Source organism: Tamandua tetradactyla, chromosome 5 (genome assembly GCF_023851605.1).
Source record: "Tamandua tetradactyla isolate mTamTet1 chromosome 5, mTamTet1.pri, whole genome shotgun sequence".
In the NCBI taxonomy this organism is placed as follows: domain Eukaryota; kingdom Metazoa; phylum Chordata; class Mammalia; order Pilosa; family Myrmecophagidae; genus Tamandua; species Tamandua tetradactyla.
This window is the reverse complement of record NC_135331.1, coordinates 88,601,897-88,619,883: the sequence shown is the minus strand read 5'-3', so window position 1 is coordinate 88,619,883 and position 17,987 is coordinate 88,601,897. Positions and strand designations below refer to the sequence as shown.

Genomic DNA, 17,987 nt, shown 5'->3' with positions numbered 1-17,987 from the left:
TTTTATAAAGGGGATTTATTGTTACAAGTCTACAGTTCTAAGGCCAAAAAAAATGTCCAAACTAAGGCATCCGGAGAAAAGTGCCTTGACTCTGAGGAACAAGTGGATGGTATTGGGGTTTTCTCTGTCATATAGGAAAGCACATGGAGACATGGCTAGCTTTCTCTCCCAGCTTCTGGACTTCAAATGGCTTCCCTGGGAACATTTTATTTCTGTTTCTCCAAATGTCTCTGTCTCTGTCAGCTCTGAGCCTTTTGCAAAATAATTTCTTCTTAAAGGACCCCAGTAAGTGGATTAAGGCCTGCTTTGAATGGGAGGAGACATAACTCCCCGAAGCTACCTAATCAGAAGGTCCTACTCACAATTGGGTGGGTCACAGCTCTATAGAAACAACTTAATAAAAAAAATCCTACCCAGATAATAGGTCTGCCCCCCACAAAATTGACTTAGGATTAAAAGAGTGTGGCTTCTCTGGGATTCATTACCGCTTCAAACCAGCACATTAAGGTATTCTAAATTCTAAAATTCCCTATTTGTTAAGCCATTGGCCCTACTTTAAGAAATAAGGCATTCTCAATCATTTTAGGAAGGTGCATGTTGTCCACAGAGGTTGCCATACATAAAATATGTGTATTGCAATGCTTCTTAGTCATGTTTTGTCAGAATTTTTTCTTCCCGTTTCAGTCTGTCTACTTTATACTCTTGTTTCAAAGCTCAGCTCAAACACCAACTTCATCATAAACTCTTTCTAGACTAAGGTAGAAATTACTTTTCTTCTTGTATGTCTAAATATTACAAAGTTAATTTCAATCTTCCTGGCTTTACAATGGATTGGTTCCCTTTCACTTCACCTAGGTTACACATTTCTTTTATCTCATTTATCATCGTATGATGTATTAAGCATAGCTTTATGCTAAATACATGATAATGAACTTTAGAAAACCTACTTACAGACAACTTTGGTGAAAAAAAGGTCTTGCTCTCCAAAGTTATCAAATATATATTCTTCCAACACCTTTTTAGCAGAAGATCTTGGCTTGCTCTGAAGAGAGTCTATTGAATCCATCCAACTTAAATGTCCTCGTTCTTCTCTTTCCCACCCCAAATCTTCCTGTCTTCATTTTTGTAGTTGAAGACATTTTCCTTCTTTATTGCCAAGACTGATATTCTCTCATTCTTTGGATTCCATTCCATTTAAGATTTTTTTGGCAAAATCGGACTCTCTTCTCTTTTATGTCTTCAATTTCTTCTGTTTGCAGATGCCTTCCACTTAACTTAGAAATGTCAGATCTTTTCTCTCTTTAAAGTATCTTTCCCTCAGTATTGTTTTCCTCTCACTTGAGATTCTCATCCTTTTACTTAACATCCAAAATTGTTGTAAGACTCTATGCATCTGCTGCTTTCATTTCCTCATTTCCAATTCACTTTTTACATTTTCAAAATATGGCTTTTACCTTTAGCATTCTGTTGTGCCAATGAAGGTCATCAGTGCTTCACTAATTACATTTTCTTATGTTTTATCTTCTAGAACTTTTTTCCCTTTTTTATTGTGAAAAATAGCACACATACAAAAAAAGCAGTAATTTCAAAGCACACTGCAACAATTTGTTATGGAACAAATTTCAGAATTTGGCATGGATTACAATTCCACAAGTTTAAGTTTTTACTTCTAGTTGCTCCAAGACACTGGAGACTAAAAGAAATATAAATTTGATGATTCAACAGTCATACTCATTTGTTAAATCCTGCCTTCTCTGTTATACCTCCTGCTTTTCCTTTTATCCTTCTTCCAATCTTTAGTGGTATTTGAGTTATGCCCATTCTAACTTTTTCATGTTGGAAAGGGTTGTAGATAATATGGGATAGGGGGATGGAGTTAGTTGATGCTCTGAAGAGGCTGGCCCATCTGGGTAGCTTCTAGAACATTCTTGCAACATTTTATACTTTTGGGAATCCTCCACTTTTTGGGGGGTCTCTCTTAGTCTTCAGGTAATTGTACTCTCTTGGGTATTTTTTATCTCACCCATTTCTTCTCTGAAATCTTCCTCCTTCACTCATTCCTCTAAAGGCACATGATTTTCTTCTCTATTTATACTTTCTCCATTGGTGATGTCAACTACGCCATGGGAAAAGAGACCCTATTGGTCAGAACAGGTCAGGGACTGTGCTGGGTGAGAACAGAGGGATACATAAGCCCCTATACTATAGTGCATAGTTTTGTGTTTTTTAATTATTTATTTTTATTTGTTTGTTTTAATTCTTCCCCCAGCCCATTTTCACATGACAAAACTACTGAGATTCTGCAGGTAAACAATGCTTGAGTGATATAGTATAACTTCATGAAAGTGTTCTACCTAGCACCTAATGATGCAAAACTCTTCTATTTTGATTGGTTGCCAATCTGAGCAGTTTCCAATCCCAAGGAGGCCAGAGAGGTATCTCTACTCTTAGTGATTATTTTTGAGACTGAGTTGAGTGGGGGCAAGCCCTATTGTGAGGAAGTTGACCTGATTTCACTCTCTTTTTCTCTCCCTTGAGAATGGGGTCTGGGTCATTTCCCTGGGCAGTGGCTCTGCTAGTCAATCTCCTCAGGCTGAATTCCTTTGTGACTCAAGGCAGAGACTCTCCAGGTAAGAACAGACCAAAACTTTTTGGTGTGTACAAGAATTGGCATGGGTGAGGGATGGCTTTCTCCCTAGGCCCTGGCCACAGACTAAACTGGGAATGGCTTCTGGCTCAATGAGCAGTATTCTTCCCTTGGACAGGAAAATACTCCTTCCCTCTTTCCCAAAAAGAATTTACTGTGCCAGAGTCACAGATTCAAGGGGCTGTGACAGAGGGTGGTGGTGGGGGTGCGGGGAGAAGAAAGGAAACACTTTGTTCTGTTTGGTGTTCTTGTATCAGTCTCTAATGACAAACTGGAGAACTGTAAAACCTGGAGCTGCCTTTCTTCAGCCAGGGCACTCCTCTGATGATTATTATTGTTTCTATATATTTATTCGATTGAAACAAAAGAAACTGAAAACAAATGTTGCTCCTTCTGGCATTTAGTAAGCCACTATTATATGGTTAGAATTGTATTAAACAGCTTTGAGAATTAAAAGAATTTCAATACATTATCTCTGTCTTCAGGTTACTGAGCACATGTTGTTTATCACTGTTATTTTTCTACTTGAGCTTACACAAACATGAAGCAACATTACAGCATGAAAATATATGTTCAGCAGCAGCAAGTCAGATATAATGTGCTAAGAACAGACTGCTCTTTGAATGTCAAAGTCTCATTAAACCCTGAAGAGGAACAAACCCAGGGGGGAGAGGGGAACATCTTTTTTATAGAATAGAAACCACTCTGAACTTACAATGTCCATTAAACAGCATAGTTGAAAAAAAGATCTGTGCCAGTAGTTCTGTTTTTTATTTTTAACATTTTTATTGTATAGTATAACATATATACAAAGCAAATAAAAAAAGCAATCGTTTTCAAGGCACTCTTCAACAAGTAGTTACAGGACAGATCCCAGAGTTTGTCATGGGCTACCATACAATCCTCTCAGATTTTTCCTTCTAGCTGCTCCAGAATATAGGAGGCTAGAAGGCTTAAATATATATTTTTAATCATCCCAATGGGCTTTCCCCCCTCTTTTTTGTGAAATATAGCATTTATACAATAAAAGCAATAAATTTTAATGCACAGCACCACAATTACTCATAGAACATGTTTCAGAGTTTGACATGGGTTACAATTCTACAATTTTAGGTTTTTATTTCTAGCTGCTCTAAAATACTGGGGACTAAAAGAGATGATCAATTTAATAATTCAACACTCATATTCATATATTAAATCCTATCTTCTTTGTATAACTCCACCGTCACCTTTGATCTTTCCATCCCTCTCTTTAGGGTGTTTGGTCTATGGCCATACTAAATTTTTCAGGTTGGAAGAGTCTGTCACTAATATGGGGTGGGGAGATGGAACTCTCTGATGTTCTGGAGAGGCTGAGCTAGGTTTCAGGACTTATCTGGGCCAGGGACCCATCTGGAGGTTGCAGGTTTCTGGAAAGTTACTATAGTGCCTGGAACCCCTGTGAAATCTTATAAATTGTCCTAGGTGTTGTTTAGGATTGGCTGGAATGTTCCTGGTTGGGGGTTGGGAGGTTATGATAGGTCTACCTGAAGCTTGTGTAAGAGCAACCTCCAGAGTAGCCTTTTGATCCTATTTGAACTTTCTCTGCCACTGATACTTTATTAATTACACTTCTTTCCCCCCTTTTGGTGAGGATGTAATTGATGATCCCATGGTGGCATGTCTGGATTCATCTCTGGGAGTCATCTCCCATGTCACTAGGGAGACTTTCACCCCTAGATGTCAAGTCCCACATGGAGGGGCAATGATTTCATTTACAGAGTTCGGCTTAGAGAGAGTGAGGCCACATCTGAGCAACAGCAGAGGTCCTTCAGAAGTAACTCTTAGGCATGCCTATAGGTAATCTAAGCTTCTCCACTACCTACATAAGCTTCACAAGAGTAAGCTTCATGATTGAGGGCATGGCGTATTGATTTGGGTGCCCCTATAGTTTGACACAGTATCGGGGATTCCCAGATGGTAAGGTTTAATAGTTTCATATTCTTTCTCCCATTCCTCAGGGGACTTTGCCAATACTTTTTGATCATCTGCTTACTATACTGTAGAATGTATCCAGGCATTACAACAATCTATCCAGGATTAAGGGGCCTCTTTCTTTTTCTTCAATTGGTCTCAAAGAGTATGTGTGGTTCTAAAGTATAGACACTGTTTTTCTTACCCCTATATTCAGAATTACTTTAACCTTAACCTGTTCAGCTTCATTCTTATCTCTAAATATCAGGTTATATATATAAAACATCCTCTCAAAATCCAGAAATAATAATCACCACTCTGGACTTAATGGGTTTGCTCCAAAAGCTTACAATCTAGGCCCCTGTTTTCTTATGATCATTTTCTAAAGGTGACCATACCATTCTTGTCCTTTTGTTTCTTGCGTATTTTGTCTCACCAAATGTCCTACATATTCATTCACATCATTGAATACCTCATGACTTTGTTCCTTTTTGTAGCAGCACAATCTTCATTCATAAGTATACACCATCATTCACCAATCTATTTCTTTGTCAGTGCATCCTTCAGTCACCTGCAATCACCAGGCATCATGTAGAGGGCCCAAAGTCCATAGCTCATCAACATTCTCAATTTTAGATAATTTCATTGTTCCCAAGAGAAAGAAAACCAATAAACACACCCTCGCCAAATAGGAAATCTAAACCTTCTTTTAACTCTTGTCCTTTCCCCCATCATTTAGTTCTCCTGTTGCTGTGGTGGTGCTGATGATTTCCTTTTGAACATAGCTCATAGCATGCAATAGCAGCTTTCCTCCTACACCCTGGACTTAAACACTCTATATACAAGAATCATATCTTTGAAGTAACTCTTGAGAGAAGGAGTTCATATTTATAGTGTTAATCAGTGGGACATGTAGGTCTATAAAACCCCTTTCAATAATGTTCATCTTCAATATGGTAATATTACTTATAAACCCACTTGAGAACCACCTTCACTCCTATCTCTTCTCTTACATTAGAGTTCAATCTCATTAGTTAACGGTTCACCCATCTCTAGCTTCTATGTATCACTAAATCCCCTTTCTTCTGTATTAGAAGCCTCTGATTATACCTTTACGCTGGATATAAAAGTGGACTCAAACAGTATCTATCCTTTTGTGTCTGGCTAACTTCACTCAGCATTATGTCCTCAAGGTTCATCCATCTTGTCATGTGCTTCACGACATCATTTTGTCTTATTGCTGCGTAATAGTCCATCGTATGTATGTACCACATTTTGTTGATCCACTTGTCTGTTGATGGGCATTGGTTTGTTTTCATTTCTTGGAAATTGTGAATAATGCTGCCATGAACATTGTTGTGCAAATGTCTGTTTGTGTCATTGCTTTCAGCTCTTCTGGGTATATACCAAGTAGTGCTATTGCTTGATCATGGGGCAACTCGATATTTAATTTCCTAAGGAATTGGCAAACAGTCTTCCATAGTAGCTGCACCATCATACATTCCCACCAGCACTGCCTATGTGTCCCAGTTTCTCCACATCCTCTCCAACATTTATAGTTTCCTGTTTGTTTAATAGCAGCCATTCTTATAGGTGTAAGGTGGTATCTCATTGTAGTCTTGATCCGCATTTCCCTTATAGCCAATGACAATGAGCATCTCTTCATGTGTTTTTGAGCCATCTGTATTTTCTCTTCAGAAAAATGCCTATTCATATCTTTGGCCCATTTTGTAATTGGATTGTTTGTTCTTTTGTTGTTGAACTGTATGATTTATTTGTATATACAGGAAATAAAACCTTTGTCCAATATGTGATTTCCAAACATCTCCCATTGAATTTGCTGCCTCTTGACCTTTTTGACAAAGTCTTTTGAGGTGCAGAAGCATTTGATTTTGAGGAGTTCCCACTTAATCTATTTTTTCTTTTGTTCCTTGTGCTTTGGGTGTAAAGTTTAGCAAGTTACCTCTTATTACTAGGTCTTGGAGATGTTTTCCCACACTTTCTTCTAGAAGCTTTATGGTGCTAGTTCTTATTTCTAGGTGTTTGATCCACTTTGAGTTAATTTTTGTGTAGTGTGTAAGATAGGGGTCCTCTTCCATTCTCTTGGGTATTGATAACCAGTTCTTCCATGCCCAATTATTGAAAAGACTCTTTTGTCCCAGTTCAGAGGATTTGGGGGCCTTATCAAAAATCAGGTGACCATAGATTTGGTGGCCTATTTTTGCACTTGCAATTCGATTCCATTGGTCAATGCTTCTATCTTTGTGCAGTACCATGCTGTTTTGACCACTGTGGCTTTTGGGTATTTTTTAAAGTCAGGGAGTGTTAATATTCCCACTTTGTCCTTCCTTTTTAGGATGTTTTTAGCTATTTGCAGTCTCTTTCCCTTCCAGATGAATTTCATAGTTGGCGCTTCCGAATCTTCAAAATAGGCTGTTGGAATTTTGATTGGTACTGTGTTGAATCTGTAGATCAACTTGGGGAGAATTGACATCTTAACTACATTTAGCCTACCTATCCATGAGGAGGGAATGTCTTTCTACCTATTTAGATCTCTTTTGATTTCTTTAAGCAATGTTATCTAGGTTTCTGTGTTCAAGCCCTTTACGTCCTTAGTTAAGCTCATTCCTAAGAACTTGATTCCTTTAGTTGCCATTTTCAATGGAATATTTTCCTTAAGAGATTCCTCAGCTAGGTCATTGCTTGTGTATAGAAATGTTACTGATTTTTGTACATTAATTTTATATCCTACCACATTGCTGAATTTGTTTATTAGCTCAAGTAACTTTGCTGTAGATTTCTCAGGATCTTCCAGGTATAGTACATCATCTGCAAATGATGAGAGTTTCACTTCTTCCTTTCCAATTTGGACGCCTCTTATTTCTTTGTCCTGCCTTATTTGTGCTGGCAGATCTTAAATGATGTCTGAATGCTCTGAATTTTTCTTTCTGATTCAGGTTTTTAGAAGAACTAGAGATGAATCTAAGTGTTGAGGAATTGTAAGTCAGAGCTTTTCCTGAAATTAGCTACCAAACAAGAGATGAGTATGATCAACTCAGGAAGGAGGCCACCGTTCTTACAGCTCAGTCTGTAGGTCCTGGAGGAGGACCCTGAATTTAGAAATGAAAGTAAATTGACAGCTCAAGATCAGTGATGATTATCCTTCAACTCTTAACTTACACATCATTTCTTCGGGGAGGTCTTTACTGACCAAGCTGCTTTATTAACCCCATTTGGAGTTCTTTTTATTATTATTGTTGTTGTCAAGTGCATAGAATTAAGTTACTCTTACCCAGTGAGTTCACAGCATATTTTAACCATTGGTCAATACAAGGACTCTCTTCTTTCCTTATCTCCATTCTCATTTCTCCCCCTCCATATATATCCATTCCAATGTGTCTGGTATGTCCCTTAGGTATGAGAGTGACCTTTAAAAATATGTAGTATTGCCATTCCGTGTGCATTTTTGAATTTTAAGAAATGTTATTGTGCATTGAATCACATACTGTTTCTCTGTTCACTTAACACTATGCTTTTGAGCTCTGTGTTGTCGGACATGAGCACAAATTCGTCTTTATTGATGAGGAAGCAGGCTAAGGGAAGGTAAGTGTCTATTCTTAAGTAAAACTACTTAACAGAGAGCTAAAACTCAAGTCATCTGAGACTTAATCTGGGGCTGCTTGCCAGTTTGTTTCTTAAAACTTTCCAGATCCTCTAGAAATAAGAATTGTGCTTTTCTTATTTCTGAGGACAGGCTAAATAGCTCAGGAAAGTGAAATAATTTTGGAAAACATGGGTAGATAAATGAGTACATTGTATGAAAGTTACATGAGCAGATAAATGGGTACATTGTATGAAAGTATATAGCTCAAACTAATCATTATCAATATTAATAAGGTGCTTTAAGTATAGAAATTTATAATGGAAAATGGAATTGAATTTTTGTTATATCCTTTTTCAGTGGTAGCAGCTGATGTATAAGCCCTAAATGAAGGTTGAACCCAACCCTATATTCCCCATGTTGTTGCAAATACAGTATTGCAGGTATAGTGCCAGTGATGGTGGTGATTGATTATGATGATAATAAGAATAATAATATCAGCAATAAAAGGCACATCCAAACCGTGGATTAATATTAAATATTTTCCAACATCAATAGAAGTAATGGTTGGAGTCAACAAAGGGGATGAAATCTCTGAGTAACAGTGCAAAGGAAAAGGCCCAGAAGTAAGATTTTTGGAGAAAACCCATAGCTAGTGAGTGGGAGATAGTAGGAGAGTTTATTTCACATCTACTATGCACTTAATATGTGTTCCTTTGACCTATATCCACCACCTCTTCAATTTCCTCTGAAAGAAAAGTGTAGAATGAACCTGCTAAAGGTGAGGGTGATTTTGACCTATTCTATGTGGGGATGGAACTTTTTCTTTTTTAAATGCAATTTTATTGAGATATATGCACACACCATAGGGATGGGTCTTTTTTTTTTTTGTATGCTTTATGGTGGGGGTCACAATTAATTATTTTTCCATGTGACTATTCAGTTACTGTAGCACCATTTGTTGAGTTTTTTTTTCTTTAGAGGGGGAACACCGGTAAACTACCTTGCACCCCAGGGATGGGTCTTTTTTTTTTTTTTTGGACACTGATGTCTTTTGATTTTATTGTTCTTTTATAAAAATAAAAGCACATCTTTTAGTGATACAGGTTAAAAAGGTTTCACAGGGGAACAAACCTGGCACTGTGATTTTTCTGCTGAATTTCAGTAGCATTTAAAAAGCTAGATTCTTAACTCAAACGTATTTTTGTGGTTCTTTGGGAAAATAACTTAGTAATAAAAGGAAGGTAAGTGAGCTGTGCACGTGCTCCTGAAATTAGTGAGTGCTTTTTACTTGCATCTGGAAGTGTCAGTTCATAAACCAACAGTGATGAGGACACGATCCACCTGTGAGTGTTGGCAATCCTGTGTTCCTTTCCTTGTTTGAAAAGGAAGCTTCCAATGACAGTCCTCGTGCTGTGATCCTATCTGAAGGTCACCCCAATTAGTTCATTATGCTGTGAATAGGGAAGTCCTGTTCTGAAGAGCTCATTACTGAAGCCACTCTGCGCCGGCGACCCTCAGCCTTTCCCATGTCAGGGAGACTAATGGTCAGGATTTACCTAAAGAGAACACAAATTTTCGAGGGACCCTAGTCTACATAAAATTCACTCTGAAACTTGACTATGCCTCTAAACCTCTAAATGCCTCAAGGCGAGGCAGATTAAAAAGTCTCAGAGGTACACTACCATGGTTTAAGAAAAAGGCGCAGGCCTCCTCTACTCTTCAGTCCTAGACATGACTTAAGTACGCCTAGCCTAACTCTGCCATAAAGCACTGGAGATTTTGTCCTGGACGACAGCACCACCTGAGCGGGGTATGGCGTGAGCCTCTGTGATGAGCTCCGACTCCCAGGTTTAAGGAGTCCCTCTGGACGTTAAAAATACCTCTCAAGACCAACCAGGACTCTTGGTTTCACTCAAATCTGGCCTCATAGCCGATGCCTTAGAGTTATTTCCCAGAGGATCCAGTCTGTCTCTGTCCCTTTGCAATGCACGATGAGAGGGAGGCTTGGAGATCATCAGACATTTCAAGGGACAAATATCAGGGGCTGTTGGCGCTGGCCTCAAGTCATTTGCTTAGAATACAAAGCTAACTACAGTGACTGCTTGCTGTCATTTTTTTCAATCTAACTTACAAAAACAGTTTAAAGAGAGGAAGAAAGGTTAACGAGAACAACTCCTGAACAAACACCAAGGGCTCCGGCTTCCATGGTTTTCCTAAAGCAACATCTTGACTACACCCTGGGCTGATGGCAGTGATGGTGAGGAAATATTTGAAGGCGGCTTCCCAAATTCCAGGCGCTTTCCCAACCCTTTGTCACCCAAAGGCACGCTGGTGCTGCTTGGCCGCTTGTCACTGCCATCTCTGCTCTTGCTCCCCCGTCCTGAGGCTGGGACACTTGCTCGGTTTGGGGACTGATCATACACAAAGTTCCGGCAGGATGCAAGTTTGGACTCCAATGCCCCTACTTTGCGCAGCAGATCTCCCACGATGTTGAGAGCAGATATTCGGGCTGCAGGTGTGAGAGGGGTCCCACTGGAAGAATCATCCAGACCACGTCGGAATGTCGCTGGTGTGTTTAAACTTGAGCTGGGTCCTCGGTGACTGCTGGGAGTGGAGGGCAGGGAGCCAGTGGCCTGGACGGCAGTGTTTGTCCTCTCAGTTTCCATCGAGCTGGGCATGGGGGTCCTGGGTTTCTCCTGCTTCTGCTGCACGGCCAATTCTTGCCTCAAATCTCTGGCCTCATCCTTGAGTCGCTGAAGGGATTCTAGGAGATTCTCCTTCTCGTCAAGTTCACTCTCCAGGAAGGCATTTCTTTCGATGGCTTGATTCAAGCGCTGCTCAAAGTCTTCCAGAGACATGATCGTGGCCCGCTTTGCTCTTTCCAAGTCATCATTTGCTTGTTCCAGCTCACGGATGTACTTCTGCAGTTGGTCTTTAATTGCTTTAGTCTGTGCGAGGTCATCCTCTAAGGCGGACATGTGCCGGTAGCCCTCTGAATGCTGCATTTCAAACTTCTCCTTGATGGTTTCTAGCTCCATGCGCAGACGGTTATTTTCTGACAGGAGGTCCCTGTTCCTGGTTTCAATTTGTTGCAACTGCGTCTCCAATTCAGCTTCATACTCTCGACTTCCCTCTTGGAATTCTCGGAGTTCCTCTTGTGTATTCTCTGCCCTCTGCTTGTAGGTCATAGCCAGATCTTTCCAACAGTTAGCTTCTTCCTCCTCAGAGTTGAAAGTCTTCTTTCCTGAGTCCTCCATTATAAAAGTGGGGGAAGAGATCTACTCTTCTTGTTGCATGTTGTCTCTAGGTTTGGTGAGGTGGTAGGAGGTAAGCCTTGAGCTGCCAATAGTCATCATCATAAGGGGAGAACCTGCCTGGCTCGGGAAGCGGGGACCAGGCGCGGGCGGCGGCAGCGAAGGGCTGGGATGGGTCTTTTTGACTTGATAATAAAGGGGATTAAAACCATGGCCTCTGAAAGTTTGGCTGGAAGAAACCTAGCACAGTGAGTGGCATAAAATAGAGTAAAAAAATATTTGTTAAATAAACATATGAATGGATGTTTATATCTCTTGGGACTCTCTCTTTGGCTTGCCTTTTTGGATTACTTCTCTCTTGTTTGGCTGGCCTGGTATCATGGGTGTTTTGGTTTGCTAAAGTTGCCAGAAGGCAATATACTAGAAATAGAATGACTTTTATAAAGGGAATTTATTAAGTTGCAAATTTACCGTTCTCAGGCTGGGGAAAATGTCCAAACTAAGGGATCCAAGGACAGATACCTTGACTCAAGAAAGGCCAATGGGTCTGGAACAGCTCTGTCAGCTGGGAAGGCACATGGCTGGCATCTGCTCATCCTTTGGCTTTTGATTTCAAATGGCTTCCCTGGGGTTGTTTTCTTTCTGCATCTCCAAACCTCTGGGTCTGGTATTGGCTCTGTCAGCTCTGTGTTTTCTTTCCAAAATGCTTCCCTCTTAAAGGACTACAGTAGGCAGATTAATACCCACCTTGAATGGGTGGAGACACATTTCATGGAAACCACCTCTTCAAAAGGTCCCACCTACAATTCGGTGGGTCACATCTCCATGGAAACAACTTAATTAAAAAGATCCCACCCAGCAATAGTAAATGAGGATTAAAGAACATGGCTTTTATCGGGTACACAACAATTTCAAACTGGCACAGTGGGTCTCTGGCTTCTTCCCACCTCTTTTACTAAGAGGAACCAAGGTGGGGCCGAGGGGATAAGAGGCTACTTTGGCCCATTTACTGAACTCAGGAGGCTTCCTGTCAAATAAAAGGCACATCCAATAAAAGGCACATCCAAATCATGGATTAATATTAAAATTTTCCAACATCAATAGAAGTAATGGTTGGAGTCAACAAAGGGGATGAAGTCTCTGAGTAACAGTGCAAAGGAAAAGGCCACATCACGTGGCCTGCCATAAATTTTCCAGGCATGAGTTTCTTAAAGTGGGGGCTGGTTCATATATATATTTTTTTTTCCAGAAGATTTTGTGATTCAAGCAAAAGCTGACTGTTACTTCACCAATGGGACAGAAACGGTGCAGTTTGTGGTCAGGTTCATCTTTAACTTGGAGGAGTATGCCCGTTTTGACAGTGATCTGGGGGTGTTTGTGGCGTTGACGAAGCTGGGGCAGCCAGATGTTGAGCTATGGAACAATCGAATAGACACACTGCAGAGGAATAGAGCTGCTGTGGATACACTCTGCAGACACAACTATAAGCTTGGTGTGCCCTTTACTGTGGAGACAAAAGGTGAGGTGGATCATAGGATCTGGTGGGGTTCAGGAAATTTCCCATGTGAACCTAGCCATGGATCTTCTTTATGCAAGTGTACCCTCTCATAGAAGGGAAAATTGTGAGAGTGACTGATAGGGCCTCAATCCTTCTGGGATGGTGGTGTACAGATCACAAATATCTGATGTGGTAAATATCAAATACCCTAGCAGGCTCAGTCTAGCAGGCTGAGATTTTCCCACTCGTCCAGTTTCCAATGGGGTTTTCTGGAGATGGGATTAGGAACAGGAATTTTTCCCTAAAGAATCTCCTGACCAGGCTTAGTGATTTTCCTTCACAATGTCTCATCTTTCACTCCCTTCCCAGTGCAACCAGAGGTGACAGTGTATCCAGAGAGTACCCCATCCCTGCAACACCACAACTTGCTGCTCTGCTTTGTGACCGATTTCTATCCAGGGGACATCAAGATCAGATGGTTCCGGAATGGGCAAGAAGAGAGAACTGGGGTCATATCCACTGGTCTCATCAGGAATGGAGACTGGACCTTTCAGACTATAGTGATGCTGGAAATGATTCCTGCACTTGGAGATGTCTACACCTGCCTTGTTGATCACTCCAGCCTGCGGAGCCCTGTTTCTGTGGAGTGGAGTGAGAGTCAGCCTATTGTACCCTCTGGGTCCAACTCAGGATCATACTGACTCAATATGCGCCATCTCTGCATGCATCTTATCTACAATGCTAATTCTTCTTTCCCCTGATCTGGGGCATTCACAGAGTCCTTGGGTTAGGTGGGAGAAAACATGGCAGATATCTATCCTTGTAATTTCAAGAAAATTCAGAGGTCCAGTCACCTCATTTCTTACTTCCAAGTCTGGGAACTAGTACCGTCTACTGCTTTGGTCTTAACATTTATGGATCATTCTTACAGGTCATAAGAATCAGTGACAGATGGGAGGCAACCTCATAAGTTGAAATATTGGCCTCAAAGAGCTATTTCTAAGTTTATTCCTTCTCTAGATAGGCATTGGGATTTCAGGGAGATGCATCAAACATTGGGCTATACTAACTTTAAGATCTGTTTCCTGTAGGAGCTCAGCCTGATTATTCTTGGAGAAAGATGCTAAGTGGAGTTGGAGCCTTCCTGTTCGGGCTAATCTTCCTCTTTGTGGGGATGATCATCCACCTCAGGGCTCAGAAAGGTAACCGACATCTGAGGAAAACCATGTGGCCACTTCCCACTTTCTCTGATGCCAAAGACCTGAGGTTGGGAAGCCTGATGGCACATCTCAGGGATCATTGGGGTGCTCTTTTCTGAAGCCAGAAACATTCCAGGAGGTTTTCAGAGAGACAAAGAGAGAGAGAGAGAGAGGGAGAGAGAGTTCTAATATTGCAGCCCACTTTCTGTCCCTTTAGGATAATCATATGCATTTGGTCCTAATTAGGGCATTCTATTTCCTTTCTTTCTGTCTCTGCAGGATATGTGAAGACTGAGTCATCTGGTGATGAGGTAAGTCTCTTCTTCTTTGGCTTTGGGCAACAGATCATCTTCTTGGTCCTTTGGTCACAAGGAGGCACCATTGGGATAAGAAGATATAAAGGTGGCTCTGGCTTTAGCTGGGTTATCTCCTGAGTCCTTGAAATGGGAGGGTGGGAAGACTCATGAAACATTTATCACTGTCCCTGCAGGTCTCAAGAGCTTTTTTCCCACCGCAGCCATACTAAGGTCCTCACTGAAGCTTCTCCCCCTGGAGTCTAAAGTTGTACGGGTTGGCCTGGGCCCAAGGCTAGATTAAGGACACTCAGAGATCAGAGTTCTGGGAGTGACTCTTTTCCGTGATACTATGAGGAGTCCTGAACTGATTCTGATTTGGAGATCATGTATCTTCCATTCTCTGCTCTTTTTCTCCTATTTATAAACTTGCTTAGTTCTCATTTCCAGGGAAACTGTTCAGAAATTTCAATGCCAAGCTTCTTCCAGTCCCATACTGTTAACTTTTCTGTGGTCCACTTTAACCCTATAAGTAATTTTTTCCAAATCTTTCTCTTTTCCAACTGCATTCTCCACACAGTCTTCAGAAGACAATGTTGCCTGTTTTCTGTTTTTTTTTTTAACTTTGTTATTGTAAAATAAAACAAAAGTACAATCACCCAGAATGCATAATTTAATGAATTATTTAAGGTGAAACCCTTCTAACCACCAGTCAGTTTAAGAAATAAAACTTTGTCAGCCATCCCAGAAGTCTCCATGCATCTCAGGCCAATCAATGCCCCTCTTGCCCTCAAAAACAATGGCACCCTGAATTTTAGAGTAACCCCTTTCTGTCTTTCTTTACAGCTTATTCATCTAACTAAGCATCCTTTGATACTAACAGCTTAGTTGTGTCCGGCTTTTTAAAATGTCTTTTATTTCTCATACTTTACAGATTTCCCTTCTATCCCTTTCTTTTCCTTGTGATTAATCTGTTGAGAAACCTGACTTGCTTGATTTGTAGAGTTTGTATAAAATTTATATACAAATTTTATGAAGTTAATATTTTCTATATTATAACCGCATTTTCTTTCTTCCACATCAAGAATTTTTGTTTTGAAGGACACAGAGAAAGACATAATTAGAATATCCATACTTGCCCTTTTGCTTTTCTCATATAACATACACAGCAATCTAAACACAACAATACTCATACCACAGCCACCAAAATGATTCACTGAAAACTGTTAAAGTTTCTTTTGCCCTTGTCATCCCCACTGTTGCCCCTATTTTTATAGTTGTGCTATATCTAAATTATTGGATCTGTACCCTTATATACAATCCTCTCCTCTCTTCTACTACTGTTCATTTCTGAAATGGGTTTTATTTTGTTTCCAGTTATTTCCTGGTTGCTGTCATTATATTTCTGAGTTCTTCTAATTCTGATATATATTGCTCTTTCATATCTTATAATGCTTTCTTAATGACTTTTAACATAGTTTGAAATAATAGGCTACAGTTTAATCTCTTTGGTAGCATGATTTTTCTGATGTGCTTTCATTATCTGTAAGGATATAATTTTTGCCCCATATTCTCTTTTTTCTTACACTGAATTTGCAGTCTCTGGAAGGAAGAATCTGTGGGTTCATGGAAGGAAATCAGTTTCCTATTTGAAAAAAACAAAAAGAACAAAGGGACTGCACACAATACACAAATGCAAACTGATGATGAAAAGCTAATTTCTCCATGTCACAGGGAGAACCAGGAGTGGCTTTCTCAGTGAGTTAGTGAGCCCACGGCACCTCGTCAGAACTCTCACCAGAAGTCCCAGAGTAACATTTTCCCTCACCTACTGTGGGAGAGTTTAAATGACTAAGTTTAAAAAAGAAATTAAAAAGATTTTTTTTTAAGATTTAAAAGTTTGTTGGCATGTTGTTAAAAACACTCACAGTGAGTGCTTAATTCCTAAACATTTTTTATTGTTAAATATAACATATATACAACGAAAAGAAAGTAAAAGCAATAATTTTCAAGGTACACTTCAACAAGTAGATACAGATTTCAGAGTTTGTTATGGGTACTGTTCTACTATTTAAATCAGTAGTTTTATTCTGTCTCGTGTTCTCTCTTTAGCTAGCCAAATTGTCCTTGAATTTGGGTTCCCACGTTTCAGAAGGTTATTTGAAATCTTTTATTATATTTTTAAATATTCTTTTTTGGATGAGCTACTAACTTTATTTATTTACTTTTAGATTCTCATTCACTATCTTCTAATACTTTCCAGATCCATGTACTTGCATAGTTTCACACGTGATTTGTTTTGTTTTGCTTTTTTTAAAAATTAAAAAACGTATTTTTTTATTGACAGATCTTCACACACATACAGTCTATATATGGTGCACAATCAGTGGCTCACAATATCATCACATAGTTGTATATTTATCACCATGATCATTTTTTTGAACATTTGCATCACTCCAGAAAAAGATAAAAAGAAAAAAGAAAAAACTCATACATCCTGTACCCCTTGCCCCTCCCTTCACTGACCACTAGTATTTCCATCTACCCAGTTTATTTTACCTCTTATCCTTGCTAGTATTTATTTTTTTTATCCATATTTTATCTGTCCATGTCCTAAATAAAGGGAGCCTCAGACACAAGGTATTCACAACCACACAGTCACATTGTAAGTTATTATACAATCATCTTCAAGAATCAAGGCTACTGGAACACAGCTCTACAGTTTCTGGTACTTCCCTCCAGCTATTAATTTTATTGTAAAAACAGTTGTAATACAAATGCACTCTCCTTCTAGGACATGTAATTCAGCATCACAGTGCACAGGCCAGGCTTGGAAGGTGTGCCTCTGTGCAGATGTGCCCTCTTTATAGTGGTTGTAAAAAGTCTGTATTTACTGTGTACCAAATGTTGAATAATAAAAAAGTATAATAAAAAAATAAGGGGAGTGAAATGTGGATGCTAATATATGAGAGTCTGTACATTTTTCAAGTGGCCCAAGTACTTGGCAAATTTGAATTTACATAAAACTTATTTTATAATTTATATGGGCTCACTTAATTAAATAAAGTATACATAAATGTGTTAGACAAGTATAATGGATCATTCCGTTTTCAATGATTAGATGATCATTGATTATATAACTGAGAAATGCTGCATAAGACTGAGTTTAGTTCAAATTTTATGTATGTGTGTGTTTCAGAATTCCATATATATAATGACTCTATTTTTTCTTTGTACTTTAATTAGTATGGGTTAGTAAAGTTCCTGAAAGCACCACGTCTCCCATGTTAAAGCACGATTCAGACACCAAGTTAAAAAAAGTTTTTGACACAATCAGAGAAATTTGAATATCTAACACAATCTGCAATTGATGGCATTAAGAAATTATTGCTACTTAATAGTTATTTATGTTTACAATTCATTACATATTAGAAATATAAACTGAAATACTTATGGGTTGACATGATATGATAGTTAAGATTTCGCTTTAAATTCTCCGATAAAGCCAAACCAAAGCATCCCCAAAGACCATAGGGATG

General features: G+C 39.4%; 1 protein-coding gene and 1 pseudogene across 3 annotated transcripts; one reads left to right on the top strand and one right to left on the bottom strand.

The window, feature by feature from the left end:
* The first annotated feature begins 2,470 nt into the window (after positions 1 to 2,470).
* LOC143684458 (HLA class II histocompatibility antigen, DO beta chain-like) lies at positions 2,471 to 17,426 on the top strand. 3 transcript variants are annotated; one of them, XM_077161436.1, is made up of 6 exons: positions 2,471 to 2,630; positions 12,711 to 12,977; positions 13,326 to 13,607; positions 14,048 to 14,158; positions 14,435 to 14,466; positions 16,048 to 17,426. In XM_077161436.1, exons 1-6 carry the CDS (start codon positions 2,540 to 2,542, stop codon positions 16,099 to 16,101), a joined length of 837 nt encoding a protein of 278 aa, XP_077017551.1. In that variant the 5' UTR covers positions 2,471 to 2,539; the 3' UTR covers positions 16,102 to 17,426. The 3 variants fall into 3 exon arrangements, with proteins under 3 accessions (XP_077017551.1, XP_077017550.1, XP_077017552.1); XM_077161435.1 differs by having other exon boundaries at positions 12,708 to 12,977; positions 16,048 to 17,418; XM_077161437.1 differs by lacking the exon at positions 16,048 to 17,426 and adding an exon at positions 14,646 to 15,426 and having other exon boundaries at positions 12,708 to 12,977.
* Positions 10,285 to 11,618, bottom strand: LOC143684457 (nuclear distribution protein nudE homolog 1 pseudogene; annotated as a pseudogene).
* Positions 17,427 to 17,987: the final 561 nt, after the last annotated feature.